The sequence below is a fragment of the Amblyomma americanum genome, chromosome 2, assembly GCF_052857255.1.
Source record: "Amblyomma americanum isolate KBUSLIRL-KWMA chromosome 2, ASM5285725v1, whole genome shotgun sequence".
NCBI classification, from domain to species: Eukaryota; Metazoa; Arthropoda; class Arachnida; order Ixodida; family Ixodidae; genus Amblyomma; species Amblyomma americanum.
The window spans coordinates 180,946,537-180,962,181 of NC_135498.1; the positions used below are offsets into that span (position 1 = coordinate 180,946,537).

A 15,645-nucleotide genomic window follows, 5' to 3' on the forward strand; every position below is an offset into this window, starting at 1 on the left:
GGCAGTGTGTCGCTCACCAAACCCCTTTTTCTTGCACCTTCCTTCACGGCACAGTGCAACGCCTGTGGGCGGTGAGCATCGACGTGGTGCTCGACCCTGGGGACGCAACTGGGGCATTCTTCTTGAGCTCACCAGATGAGCCGAGTGGTGTGGAGGTCCCGGGGGCTGAACCGTCAAGGCGCTTTGCACTCACCTTCTCCAGCCGGATCACTGTGGTGGCCCAATTTGGGCCCTTTTCGGTGCGCCAGACGGTGTACGCCGCCAGCCCCCTGGCGGCAGCGGCGGCGGGAAACCAGAGCGCCACCGCGTCGGACGTACCAGAGCCCATGGGTGACGTGACGGCCCACCTCGTAACACCTGCACCACGCAGGGATCAGCCCACGCTGCGCATCCTCTTCCACACGGGCTCCGAGGTGGGTGCATAGGGATGGGCATGGCACATATCTTGCCCCGAAGGCCACTGGTGTGCCAGATTTTTTTGGCACGGCAAAAAAATTTCAGGACACAAAAATTTGGTTCTGGGGTTAACAAGTGGCACACAGATTTGAAGCCAAGCCACTGCGGTGGCTCAGTGGTTATGGCACTCAGCTGCTGACCTGAAAGACGCAAGTTTGATCCCGGCTGTGGCGGTTGCATTTCGATGGAGGCGAAATGTTAGTGGCCCATGTACTGTGCGATGTAAGTACTCTGCAATGTGTACTGTGCGATGTTAAAAGAACCCCAGGTGGTCAAAATTATCCGGAGCCCTTCGGGACTGCATCCCTTGTAGCTTGAGTCGCTCTGGGACGTTAAACCTCATGCAACCGTAAAACCAAAGTTTTAAAGCCTTGTGTGGATTTGTGTAATGTTACTCAGCTCCAGCATATAGAAGTTTGTATGAAATAAAAAAAAATCTTGTTTTGGTTCCTGCCGTGTTGTATGTAGCTATGTGTTTGTTTCTGTGTGTGATCATTGATTCTAGAAACCCAAGAGGTTGGCAAGTTGGTATGTACCCACCATCTGCCAGCCTAAGAGGAGTCAAATTATGGAAACAGAAATATTTGCCGATAGTTGAATATCACTTCAGATGTGGACATATAGTGTGCCAGCACACACACACACTCATGGGCATGTGCACTTCATTGTGAGCTGAAGCTGAGCATGCAGAGCCCTGAGAAGCCCTTGTAGCTGGTAGTTAGGGTATGCAGCTGGTAACCCATTCTTGCTGTTGACAGAGCACGGTAGTAAGGTGATCACATAACCTTTGTTAATAGGCCTTGGCTCGTTCAGCGCAGCAAAGTAAGGTGGTATGTGCGCCGTTAAAATTGCTTGGAGAGTTGGGCATCGCATTGTGCGAAAGAAATGGAATGGGTTATTTTCTGGTGGGGAAAAGAAATGGGAAGTCATTGTACGGCTCTTTGCTGGACCATTTTCTGCAAGCAGCCCAGATGCTATACCCTGCGCCTTCCACAGATAAATTGTACACCTTGCACATGCACATCGTGTGGATGTTGTTGGGGTGCTGCAGGGTGTCACAATAACACACTTTGCTTCGGACTGAAGGAGGTGTGCAGCCATGCAGTGTCACTTTTGACAGTGTTTGTTTGCTGCTGATACTGGAGAGCGTCTAGGCTATAAGGGGCCTTGTCTTTATCTCAGTGGAGAACATCACAAATTGAAGTGTATCTGATAGCTGAGCAATTTAACATACCTGCTCCACTTTTGTTTCATTCTGATTCTCTTAATTACTCTTAATCACCAGCTGAAAAAAAGCCAAGGCTTCACTTCACCAGGAGAGGGCAGTCAGTGCATTGGAGGATAGAAACTGAATGGAATCAAGGAACAAAGGTCTTTTTGCTATACTGCTCTTGGTCGCCAGCAAAGCGGTGCGCACACCTTTGACGAAGGCTGTATTCTTTGAAACTGTCAAACCAGTGTAGTACTTGTTCCACACAGCTGTTCAGTCAACAGTTGCTGAACTTTGTATACGCAGCATGAATTTCAGGCACCTTGGTTTGGGCATGCAGTCAGCTGTGGTGACTTTGTGCGCAGGTGGGCGGACCATCGGTATGTGTGGCATTGTACGCCCAGCTCGGTCCTGAGCAGCTGGTGAGCGTGTGTCAGCCCAACCGGGACGGAGCCTGCCTGGCAGAGCTCACCTTGCCGGCGGCATGGTGGCCTCCACTCTGGGCCACAGCACATAAGGCGCATCGGCCCACCATCTCCCTCCGGTCAGCACCTGTCCGCTCACACACCATCCACCACGCTGGGGCACACACCTCACCTGGCATCACTTAAGGGCTTCAGGGAATTTCAGTTGTTGGCCTGAAAAATCTGCTTAAAAACTCATGTTTGGTGGGAAGTCAGTCGAGCACCACTGTTAACGTTCGTGCAGATGCTACATTCTCTCAGCTCCTACGTTTTTGTGAGCCAGTTCTGTCCAAGCTCGCATAGAAATGCATGCAATACAAACTCAGCTGTTACATCGCAACTGTGACAGCATTCCAGTGTGCTGTGTTGCAAATGTCACCTCATGATACATTTTGACACTCTATGTTTACCTCGCATGGAACAATGCCCGCAGACTGGCCTAAGCAGGACTCAACTCCTCTGGCACTTGGCTGCCATTGTGTTCAGTGGCTTCTGGTATGTTAACCTATGCCGATGGCTTACAGATGGTTTAAATCTTGTTGTGGCTGGCACTGCGATGCAAGTGCGAACTACCGAAGGCACAAAAATGAAGCTTTGTCGTGGCTGACAGTGCATAGGTAGCTCTGTACAAAGAAGCGGTTACTCTTCTTGGCTCTGAAGGTTGGTTCTGAAACATGTTTTTGCCATCTGTGTTTTCTTTTTACCTGCAGCATAAAAATGCAGTTTCTAAGTTCCCGTAGACAAGGATATAGGAGTAAAGCGGCCCCTCGAAAACAGTGCAGCATGCAAGTGTGCCCCCACCTTTGCCTGCTCCACTCCCCCTTCCGCCAACAGCTTCCAGGCAGAAGGGGAGCCTTTGCAGGGCATTTAGGACAGTCTGTCTGCAAACATTAGTACGAGCCACAAAGTTTGGCAAATTTCAGAGAACACTATACTAAAGGTAAAAAAAGAAAAGTGGCAGACAACAATGCATATTGTTTTTACATGCGCTTCCTTGTCCCAGCTGGTACGTTTTTTTCCGTGGTCTACTTTACTGGAATTGAGATTTGAGGGTTTTTTTTGTCGCAGTAATAATTCCTTTACCTGATCATCGCTGAGTAAGCATTGTCGACATCACTGCCTGCTGGCTACTGAGAATGTCATCCAAATGAAATGAGCCTATGTGTCAAGTGTGGAAACTTGGGCAAGTTGGTTGTTATTCATAATTAAAACAGCGCAGGCCAGACAACAGATGGAAGAAGAGACATACACACAGGTGCTGACATATAACCACACTTTTATTGTGCAAACTGTCAACCTAAATAGCCATACTATAGTGCCGCAGGTACAACAAAGAATGCAAGAATGACAAATGAAGACAGAGGTTAATGTAAAAAAATATATTGTCATTAAATGTTTCACGGGGGAAAGAAACATGGTTTCCTTATGAGTGCTTTTTTTCCCCAAAAATTGTCTGTAAATTTGAGGGTGTGTTCATTTTACAGGGTAAAAAATTCAGAAAAAATGCACACTCTATCATATGATGTGGTGTGGCAAATCTGCATTATTAGTATTGGTTGTGCATTTTGCTTGAACATTGATCATCGTTCCTTTGCATTTTTTAATTTGATTTTGTGTTGATTTTTTGTTACATGGCTTTCGTTCCATTGCTTTTGTTTCATTGCTGAGTGGACTTCTGGTCAAATGACTCTTTTGGAAGGTTGAAGTGGTTGGTGGGTGGAGCTTTTTAAGGGTAGACCCCTCTCTCTGTTTGTCATTCTTGTATCGTTTTCTGTGTTTATTATGCCGTATGGCTATTTCAATGGTCTGTTTACACAATGAAAGTATTCATTCGACAACCGATTTTTTGCACTCCGGTAATTCAGACCTGTACAATGTCTCAGACTTTGTCAGGTAACTCTGGCACACCTCATCGGAAGGTGTGCATATCCAGAACCAATATTTTCCACTTTGTAGCCTTTAGCTTGCCTTTGGCTGTTAATGATTGCAATTTTGGGGTGATGATTTTCCTTTTGGATGGTGAAGCATGCGTGTAACTGGGGTATGGCAGCTGTGTGCATGAGCTTTGCATCAGCGCTTTTCACTTCTACGTGGTGTGGTTGGCGCATTGAGTTTTCAGTAGGATGCCGTAGATTTGCGCGGTGCTTTTATTGCATTTGCTTTGAGAATTGTTGCTTGCACTAATGGATTTATGCGCTGTAGTAGGGCCTTGAGTGGTTTAGCGAAATTTTGATAGGAGCGCGTCAAGCTTCCTTGACACATACAGAAAAACCAGCTAATTTCTTTTGGCTTTCTAGTCACCTGCTTGCACTCTATCAGCCATGGAATCTTCTTTATGCTCTAGTTAGCATTTTGCACTTCTGGCTATCACCGACACCTTGTTGCTCGGCACGCTGAGCACGCCAGGCTGCCGCAGGGCCTATGCCAGTTAGAAACAGTGGGAGCAGACAGCGTACACATGCTCTGACTACCTATGCTGGAGGAGAAATGCGTTGAAGCGTGGGGGCGCAGTGCTCCCTTGTCAGTTTCTCTTTCTCACTACTTCTCTCACTCTTGCAACTGCACTCGCATGCATCAACCACATGCTGCCTTCCGTCTCGCTTTATCCTCTCACTCCCTCTTTAGTACTTCTTTCTCTGCTGCGCATGTGGCCCCGTGATGCTACTCTGCTCTAAAGTCGCTGAGCTCTGACTTTACTCTCCTCTTTCTCTAATGAAACGTTAAAAATAACTCTTTCTCTGTTGTGCTCTGTGGCACTCCTCCTCACTCCCTCCTCCGCCTCGTTCATTGAGACATTGGCCTCACATGACAGTGCCGGCGTTTTGGCTGGCACTGCTCTCGCAGTCAAGATAAGAGACAGGTAGCCAAAGGGAGCAACACTGTAAAGTTTTACACACAAAGCTACTGCTGTTGACATCCTTTCACATTGTACACAGCTATGCGCTGGTGCGGAGCAGCATCTCCCAGGAGTGCCAGGGCCAGTCACTGCGACTGTCGGCGCCATCAGTGCCGTCAGGAGGCGCGGGGCTGTCACTCGGCCGGCTTCCACTGTCGGTGGCGCATGGCAGTTATGAGGAGCTGAGCGGCGGCGATGGTGTGGTCTGCCTTCTGGTGCCCCAGGGCCCCGTTTACCCACGATCCAAGGTCTATGTGCCACTGCTGGTGCGACCCAACCCTGCCTACCCACTCCACTCCTTCACCATCAGGTGGGTAATGGGTGTTAGTGTGCACGGCGTCCTTCCCTCTGCCAGCACACTATAAACTTGCTGGACCAGTCAGACTACTAGTCTGCACTCAAGCGGCAGCTCCACTCTGTGGCATGGCATGATAGTTTTGAAAGCACCTAGCACTACTCACACACAGAGGCTGCATTTGAGCTAGTCGGTTTGACATTATGAGGGCACAGCACTGTAAGGGTTGAGTACAAATACATCAAATAAGAATGCACAGCAGTTCATAAGAAGGCACTTTGTTGTGAACTGTCATGTCTCTTTCTTAGGTGATTTGTAAATGCTTGTAGCGTCTGCCCTCAAAATGCTGACACACTGCTTACACCTTATAAAGCTACTACCATACAATATAGGCTGTCATGATGATTGCAAGGCTGGTGTTCTTTCTTGCCTTATGTATTAATGCGATAGCACATAAGTTGTAGTCTCACAAAAAAATTTCCGCCGTCTCTGTCGCAAAATGCTCTGATTGGTCGAGAGAAGTCACGTGACCTTGCGACATCATCACAACCTGCCCACCAGATTATGAGAAAACTGTCCACCGTTGCCAAATTCAAAGCAGTTGCCACCTGGCCACCGTGGTGCTGCGCATGAGCCTTACGAAAGCTCGGGAAGAGTAACCTGGGTCCCTCAAGCCCCACGGGTGGCTGTGTTTTAAACAGCCACCTGCCGGGGCAGGGGCACATCGCTTAACCGCTGTACCACTGCACCAGTAGTGGTAGTAGTACTCTGTGCGATCTATGAATTCGAGTGCTAGGTTCGGTACATCGTCAACACCACACAACCACCAGCGGACCAGTCAGGGCACCGACAGATTTGAAAATCTGAGGACCCCCAAAATTTTGGAATTAGGACCACCACCGGGAAATGGATGTGGATTAGTGGAAATTAGTGGCTGGATTGGGGTGGATCAGGCACATAGCCAGAAATTTTTTCAGGAGGGGCTTTAGGCAGTTGTATAGAATGAAGCTCATGGGGGGGGGGGGGGGGGGGGGGGCAGGGCCCATGCGCCTAACAAGAACACTGCTCGATTTTGCGAGCGCGAAATAGGGGGGGGAGGCGGGCCTTGGGCCCCCCTTCTAGGATACGTGCCTGGGATGGATTATTGCGTTGGATTAGTGTAATCCCACGTATAATAATCCGATGAAATGTACTGGAACATTCTAGAAGGCGATAACTCGTGCACTCGAACTGGTTCCAACCAGCTTTGGCAGGAAAATCGTGAGAGAAATATAAGACACTCATTGTAGACACCATAGCAGGCAGTCTAAGTGCTGTCGCATTTTCTTCTTTAAGAATGTGATGAAAAAGCCCCCATGTTTTCTGTTTTTTTAAGGCATAAGCCTTTCTTGGCTCATGAGTGGCATTGACGGAGGTTGGGGATAGAATCTGTAGACAGAAGCTGTCCACGCGAATTGTCAGTCATAAGTTGTGTGGTAATAAAACAAAAATGTAAAACAGATTAAGAGACAGTTCTTAGGCAAAATACATGTAGTGAAATAAAAACCAGAAATTAACGAAATAAAAATGAAAAAGCACAATAAATTAAAATAAAAATAAAACAAAAAAAATAAAATGCAAAGGTATAAAATATAAAGACAAAAATTACAGAAAATGAAAGAAAATGAAAAATGGAGGAAGAAAGAGAAGGCAGGGAAAGGCTTTTGCATTCTCACTCATAAGCAGTCTTAAAGGGGTTGAGACACCAAATATTGAAGCTATAATAAGCTTGTTGTGGGCTTCCTCTGTATGTAAGGTCACCCACGGTGAAGTATTGGATGCAACAAATGCTTAAAATATATTTTAATTCAGCTCCAAAAGGTCCCTAAATGCTCTTTCTCACGATCTATTCCCATCGCTAGCGTTATAGTTGGTGGCATAGAACTGTGGAACCATATCAGTGAATAGCGGTGACATCACAGCACAGTAACATGACGTAGCCACCTTAGTGACGTACCATGAACTGTGACGCACGACATCGGTGAGGCGCTGCCTCGGCGACTCAGCGGTCGGTGTGCTGATCGGCATATATGCTTTTGCTGACGCACCAGCCGGCACCATATATCGGCAGCCAAGCGAAACCTTCACGTCGATGAGACAATGACTTGTTTATACCTTCTCCGTAATACGAATAAGCGAAACGAGCGACTACATTTTATATGTTCACCCTTTGGCTCACCTGCAGTACGAATAGGCTGAGACTCTGCCTGGTTCGTATGTGCGATGTCGGTGATTGTGGAGAGGGAATTCACGAGTTTTAGCGAATACAAATGGTCATCAAGCGTAGTTTTAACAACAGTGACCTGAAATCGAGGATTGCTTACATCTTAAGACGCAAGTACCTTGAATAGGAAGCGCCGCTGCTAGGCAGTATGACCCAGTTTGTCGACCAATGCTGCAGACACCCACGGCGGCAGTTAGCAGTCGCCGTTGTCGCTTGAGGGCAACAAATTAAGCCATTTTATTTATCGCAAATGGGCACCGAACACACCTCTGAATAAATCAATTTAAATTCAAGTGCTGGACACATCGGAAAAAGCAAAAAAGCAGTTACAACCAGTCAGAAACGCCGGTCCTACGCGGTGTCAATAACCAAGCTATGAAACACTCCCCAGGCTGGCGCTCGCAGTATTCGGTGTTTCTTGCAAAGTTATCACACTGCGCAAACAAGTAAACACGCAAGCGACACAAAAGAGAAGAGCTTGGTTAACCTAAGTAGAACGCAGCTTTAAGTTCATGCCGAACTAACGTGCAATTGCTGCCTGTATACAGAAGCAGATATGTAAACAAAAGTAGTGCCAAGAAGCAGTCGTCGTCATGGGTGCATTCTTGGAGGAGTTAAGTACCCGTGCGGTAAATGCTCACTCCTGTACAATTGTCTGGAAGCATCCATTTAGCAAATACATGGACTGTTTGCTAAACAAGCAGCAGATATCGTAAATAAGCAGCCACGGGACCCTGAGCAGCATTGCGCAGCACGGCTGGTTGGGGCGGAGCGAAGTGAATAGTACAAAGACGGGTGTTGGTTGCTAGGAAAAGTGAGGCATTGTGTCGCTGTAATGTGAAGAAGGTCAGCTACATGACCACCGACACAGATGTCCGCCGAGCATCGGCGTCGGCTTGGCAAAGCGAAATACAACGAAGAAACCGCGCTGACATACGCGGCATACCGACTGAGATCGGCTGAGGCAAGCTGCTTCCCAAGCAGCAGAATTTTATTGGCCCAAGCAAGGCAACTCATCAGTGGCCAATGCTTCCATGATTGGCATAATGCTGGACAACAATCAAAGTTTGTGCTTGGATGTGGTGACAAGCCAACCATTGGCCATTCTAAGGGAGGCCAAGCATGGAAAATCATTGGAAATGCCTTGGACCATGATATGGCTTGCACTCTTAACACCTTTTCCTAGCACTTTTTTTTTTCAGTAACTGCTGCTGCTTTTAGCTCCCTGGACCATTATGAGATTCATTAACTGTACAGAAGCAGTTTGCGGCCACCACTTGCCAAATATCTCAAACATATGCAGTCCCTTTTAGGAGATGACGGTCTCAAAAACACCAATATCACCACTTGACAGCATGGTGCGAAATGCACTATAGCAGCTGACAGATTTGCTGCGAAAAGACTTTTGCAAAGAAAGTTGCAAAGTAGGTACTATTTGGACCAGGCATCTAAAGAATTGCACATTGTTGTAAATCTATCAAGCACTACATTCATCTCTTTTTTGCTTTGCATTTACACTGCTATTCAAATGTAGTGAGGCAGCATGAATTCAAGAGTGGTTGGAACACTTTGTTTGCAAATGGATTTTTTTTCATGCTGTAATATTATGCCGCAGTTGCATTTTGTATTCTTACTGCTGCACTGAATGTCAGCAATCTGCCGCGACAGACAGTGCATGAGACGTCTTGTATCTTGTTGAGAGATGTTTTTCAGATAAACTAGAAAAAAACATGACTGCAAATGCTGTAATCAAACTTTGTGCCATATAAAATTAACAAACCTTGGGTACAAAAAGGCAAAAGGGACTAAAAGCAGCCACCAAAAGAAAAAAGCCCTTGTGCATTCAACAGCCCTGCATACAGGCAGTCGCAGACATTGAGGTTCCAGAAGCTAGCAGACTTGCTGCAATTCTGCATGAACTAGTGAGGCATAACCACTTAATTCTATTTGCAATTCATTAGCTTGGATACCTGCAATAGTAATGTTCTCATGCTTTATGTTCTTGCACATGTGAATACCTGCACATCCGTCCGGAATATTGTTTTGTACTCTAGACACAGCAGATGAGCACTACAAAATACACAGCCACATTCAGGGAAAACATTCCCTTCATGCATTTATTTTTCAATAAATAACAGTCATTTTGCACACTGGATGCAGCCAGTCTGGCTACGCGACGCCTTGGAGTCCAGCCCCCTTCCTGATCTCCCACGAACATAAGCCACCTGTTGGTGGCATCTGCGACGCAGTCCTCTGTCGTGTCAAAGCGACTGAGTGTAGCACCTGCAAAACAGAGTACATGCACACTAATGTCATGAAATGAAGAATGACAGACATCAATACCAATCGGCAATAAATAACCATTCAGAAGAAACAAATACACTGTGAACTGTACAAAATGCTTCAGTAAAGATAAAAGTTAAGAACACAAACTGTGGCTGCAGGACACAAACTGAACTGTTGTTCATGTAAAGCACTGAAAGAAAAATCAAGTGTGTCAGTGTTAGGTCTTTACGTAAAGTTTAGTTGTGATACTGTATAAACTCATGTAAGGGCGGCACTTTTTTTTAAATTTGGGTGCGAGTTTTGAAGGTGCGGCCCATACATAAATTACAAAATAAGTAGAACCTTGTTTTTCGCAATTGTCTAGTTCAAAACGAGGGGCACTCCATTTATGGCTGTGGCCCTTGCACGAGATCATACAGTAATTAGAATGCCATGGGGCTGGTTTTGTTGGTGCCATATATGCACACCGTGCCTATACCGCCACCCTAAGCATTGCAGCCACTATCACAAGTGAAGAGGATTTTGTGCTGTACATTCTGAAAAATTCCTTCAATGCACGCTCTAAATATCTGAAAAACCATGCACTTGGACATTTTTGGTAAAGCTAGGAGGCTCTGCATACACAGTGCTTGATCCTTTACTAATTAATGGCACTAAACCAGTAAGCAGGTACTTCAACATGGAGATACACTTGATGCCACAACACTGAAACTGACATCTGAGGTAGTTAGCCAGCACGTTGCAGAAATGTAAGTTAAGGAAGAGGCCAAGAAGCCCGAAGACATAAGTGCCACATCTTTGGAGGTGTTTTCCACTTCCTTGTTCTGTTCTTTCATATTACATCGAAGTACAACACATTTATGCACCTGCCATGAAAATTAGCAATGAAAGAAATATTCATTGCACCCCATTTGCAATTTTTCTGCGAGAAATTTTATCAGAGTATGCATGAAATTCATATTATTTTCAGACCTACCTGTTGGGTCAGAAATTATAAGGCTTCTTCCTGAAAAAACTCTAAAGACAGCAATCACCTTCAATGCAAACTTTAGTAACAGCTTCAGCAGCATGCAGTGCTGAATGAGACTGTCGTTTTGTCTCTACATTGGCAACACATACAGTTCTATCAAGGTATATGGCGATCTTGTTCAAAGCGCATTCATCCTCCATACCCCCACCACACAGTAGCGGGCTCTGGCCTCACGTGTATGTGCGTTATGTGCAGCGTCCCAAGCACTACACTTTCTCTCTGCTGCATGCATTGCAGCCTGCAAGTGTTATTTCCACTCGCTTCCAGTCTTCCAAGTGCGAAGTTTAAGTGCAAGGTCCAGAAATTAAAAACATGCAGGGCCTAGCTTTCAATTTGTCCACTGGCACACAGGCTAATATTAATAGTTCCTTCATTATCTCGTGAGCACGGTGATAATACGAAAAAATTTTTCACATTACGATTCGGCACACATAACTTTTTTCTAGGGCTATCTGTTTATTTCGTATACATAATGCATGACAACATTACCCTTAAATCACTGTATGACCACAGACCTGCAAGCGCTAGACCTATAGTGATCGTGCAGCAACTACTTTTTTTCTTCAAGAGCTCTTGCAACTTCACAATAACAACAACAACTTCGAATGGATTAATGCATTCCCGCCAACTGCACACTGGCAATTGCAACTCCGCCAGCCCAGAAGAATGAAAAATAAGCTGGTTGCAGCTTCTAACTGACTGTCCCCAAGCTTAAGATAAGTATAGCATTGGCACATGGTGTGCTTACACTAAGTAAAATTTTAGGCTTACCTTTCTCAGCCACAGACGAGTTAGTGGCCCGGCCAACAAATCCGCCGCGAAAGACGTCGTCGATCGAGGCACGTCGATCGTGAGCAGTTGAAGTATTGCAATCGCGCAGAACTGTCCCAAAACATTGAAATTTGCAGATTATCGCAGGGACGACCACAATTCAATGAAGCTACTAAAGACTGCAACACTGCAACCGCTGCAACATACCGTAGTGACAGAAGCAACACGGGCGGCACACTCGGCGGATAGGTACAAAATCGTGCTGACAACAAACTTTTTTTAGGCCAACTTTACATGCACAAATCACACTTATCCATGGGAAATATGTGGATGTTTTATTTACTCGCAATTTTCCCTCAGATACAGGCGATTTCATGATAATTAGGTTGAATTTTTGTAGAGAACTATTTCTTTCATCGGTGTTCTTCGCAGGCCTTGCGTAGCGCGGCCAGCCGATCAACTCAAAGCAGGCCCCAGAAGAACGTGCGCGAAAGGGCCGACGAAATAAAAACGACGCAAGGCAGGCAATCCCTCACCGCATACATTTATCTTTAGCCCGGTATGTTACGCATTCAGGGAATGGAACATGTTTGATCGTGCATGGTGGCCAAAGAGTTGCCAAGCCATCTGACCAATGATCGTCCTGTTTAGTTGCATTCAGCATGGTATCCAAGCTAGTTCCTATCAAGGAAGCAGGGTGCTGGCCAAGTATGATGGCCATCGAGAGCATTCCAATTCGTGTCCAATGATAGGCCATCGGCCACTGCTGCTTGGGTTGGTTTCAGTACTCGGTGTCATCTCTCGGTCGCTTGTCTTTTCTCAGCATATCGGAGTACCGGCCAAGTTTTCCGGCACATGATTTCAAAAGGTGCTACTATACACAGCATGTGTACGAGAGCAGACGACGCAGCATTACGTGCGTCACAACTTTTGGGGCCCATGTGACCAGGGTTGCTGCTCTTCGATCCACGATAGTGACGTCGCAGAACACCCCAGCGCTCAGAAACCGAAATGGAAATCGCTCATTATAAAGAATGCAATAATAAATTATTTACCGCACATACCATATTTACACGATTGTAAGTCGACTCGAATGTAAGTCGACCCCCCCCCCCCCCCCCCAAATCACATGTCTGAAAAAAAAGCAAAGTTGACGCAAATGTAAGTCGACCCTCCCAATCGCATATCCGAAAAAAAACACTGGTGGAGCGCTTCAAAAACGAAAATTTATTGCATAGATGGGCTATTCATCCTCACTTGAGTCATCTTCAGTAGTACTGCTGTCGTCGTTGTCGCCGCTGCGATCCCACAGCACATCGTCCTCCATGGAAAGCCCGCACTTCCTAAATGACCGCACCACGACATCGCGTGGAATGGCCGCTCAAGCGGAAATCACCCACCCGCACACAGCCGCCAGGGAGGCTCTCTTCACGCGCCCTGTTGGCGTAAGTTCCTGCCCTTCTGCCGCCAGCCACTCGTACTCACGCCGGAGCAAGTCTTGAATGGCTTGTTAATGCCAACGTCTAGCGACTGCAGCCGCCCCATCAGACCGCCGGGAATCACCAGCATATCTATCTTCTTTTCGGAGCTCTGCCTTCACTTTCGCTGTAAGGTGGCCGCGAAATGAGCCCAGCACGAGGAGGTTTGGATTGCGATTTTTGAGGGATGCCCCTGGCCTCAAAAGCCACACGTGATGGTACCAATCAATAGCTAAGTCGTCCGTCATAAAGCCTTTTTCGTTCACTCGCACAATCACACCTTTCGGGAACATTTCCTTTGGCATAGTTTTTCTTCTGAAGACGATGTACGGTCGGAGCTTCGTGCCATCTGCCAAGCATGATAGCATAACAGTGAACCGAAGTTTCTCGTTTCCTGTCATGAGAAGCTTAACCTCGCGAGCTCCCCTCACGCCCACTGTTGTGTTGCTCGTCATGTCGAAGTAGACGGGAGTCTGGTCCGCATTGCCGATTTGGCCGAGCAGGTATCGCCGCGAGTCGCAGAGCTTGAGGTAGTGCCTATGGAAGGCGAGAACTTGCTCCTCGTAAGCAGCAGGCAGCTTCTGGCATACACTAGTACGCCAACGAAGAGAGAAGCCAGCCCTCTTCATAAATTTTGAAGCCCAAGCCCTGCTGGCTTTGAAGTCTGTTCGGAGTATTCCAGCTTCCGCAGCAAAAACCCGGCCTTGTTGCGTGATCATTTCGCATGTCACTGGAAGGGACCGATCACGTATTTCGGTGACATACGCTGCAAGCTTGACCTCCAGCTCCAGAAAGCGTCCCGACTTTGGCCCGCAGAAACCTCTTCACTTGGAGTCGCAATCGAAAATTTTGTCTCGCTGCTTCCGCCACTCCCGCACCAACCGTTCAGAAACGCCGAACTTGCGGCCCGCCGCACAGTTGTTGGTTTCTTCGGCGTAAATGATGGCCTCCCTCTTGAACGCTGCAGTGAATGAGCGCTGAATGCTTTTCGAACCTGGAGAGCTCATGGCGAAGCACGCGGCCGGCAGTCGAGTCAAAAGCACCAACTCCAAGCACCACCAAACAAGGAGTGATCGGTGTCGGGGCGTCGGCTCTTCCAGCAAACATCGGCATTCCCCAGAAGTGCCGCTGTTACGTATTGTGCAACCAATTGAAATAGCGGCTCTTCCATCAGCTAGCGACACTCCCGGGCGCTGGCACAGACTCCGCGATTGGAACAGCGGGACAGCGGCTTTTCCCGCGAGTGAAATGAAATGAAATTGGTTTAGGGGGAAAGGAAATGGCACAGTATTTGTCCCAAATATCGGCAGAAACCCAGTTGGAAGGGAACAGATAAAGGAGGGAGTGAAAGAAGAAAGGGAGAACGAGGTGCCGTAGTGAAGGGCTCCCGAATAATTTCGACCACCTGGAGATCTTTAACCTGCTGTACTGACATCGCACAGCACACGGGCGCCTTTGCGTTTCGCTTCCATCGAAACGCTGCTGCTGCGGTCGGGTTCTAACCTGGGTATCCTGTTCAGTAGCACTGAACCATCGCGGTGGGTAACAGTGTGCGCAGTAAAAATAAAAAATGAAAAATCCTGGTCAAAAAGCCCACGATATACGTGAGGGCTACGCTTGGAGCCGTAGAGCAAAAAAAAACTTCTAACATCGCAGTAGCGTCCCAGATAGATTGTTTTTCTTGCTTTTATTGGCAGTTCAAGGTTTCGTTTCAATTGTAAGTCGACCCCCCCACTTCGGAATTTTAAATTTCAAAAAAAGGGTGAACTTACAATCGTGTAAATACGGTATATAAATTGCTCAGCGTCTATCACGCGGCCCGGGGAAATACGCAATGCTTGAAACAAAGAACACGCCAACAAAAAATTTGGTGTCTCCACCCCTTTAAGTGCAATCCTGTAATTTTTGTGTGCTACACTTGAGCAGTTACCATTACTGTAGTTTGGTGTGTGGGTTTTACAGATGGAATGGAGAGGCTGCAACAGAATAACATTAACTTAGCTGCAAAATGGGATGGCACTGTGCTAACAGGAAATTTTGTCCTGGCTGGGATTAAACCATTTGCGGTTGTCATAGCAATACAGGATCACACTTTTCGGAAGCGTTGGGGAATGGTGTAGAAACAGAAAGCGTGCACTTGAGAACATGAAGCAAAACTATAAACAAGCCTCTTGACTTGCAATGACAGCCTCTCTAGAGGGGATTGTGAAAAATGGCTTATTATTGTCACTGAAAAAAAAATCCTTGAAAATCGACCTGCTCCAAAATTTCAGTGTTCCAAAAAATTAGTTGGTCACTGCATTAAGTTTTCAAGCACCTATTTTCTTTTGTTTTTTTGTTACCCAAGCTAATAAAAAATGCCAGTAAGCACAGCATTCTACACTTCTCAGTTGCAGGCTAAACTGTCACTCGGCCTGCATAAAACTTTTGCCTTGATAACAATAATTAGACATGCTGCTGCCTGTCACAGCCTTTCTGGTGTTGGCTAGTCGTAAT

At 46.7% G+C, this 15,645-nt stretch overlaps 1 protein-coding gene across 2 annotated transcripts in view; it reads left to right on the forward strand.

The window, feature by feature from the left end:
- Window positions 1-15,645, forward strand: part of dtn (transmembrane protein 132C dtn) — an 87,410-nt gene that overhangs the window by 10,138 nt on the left and 61,627 nt on the right. For both annotated transcript variants that reach the window (XM_077655549.1, XM_077655550.1), the window contains exons 2-4: window positions 55-413; window positions 2,032-2,210; window positions 5,067-5,336. In XM_077655549.1, the coding sequence (XP_077511675.1) occupies window positions 55-413; window positions 2,032-2,210; window positions 5,067-5,336 (808 nt within the window). The remainder of the gene's footprint in view (window positions 1-54; window positions 414-2,031; window positions 2,211-5,066; window positions 5,337-15,645) is intronic.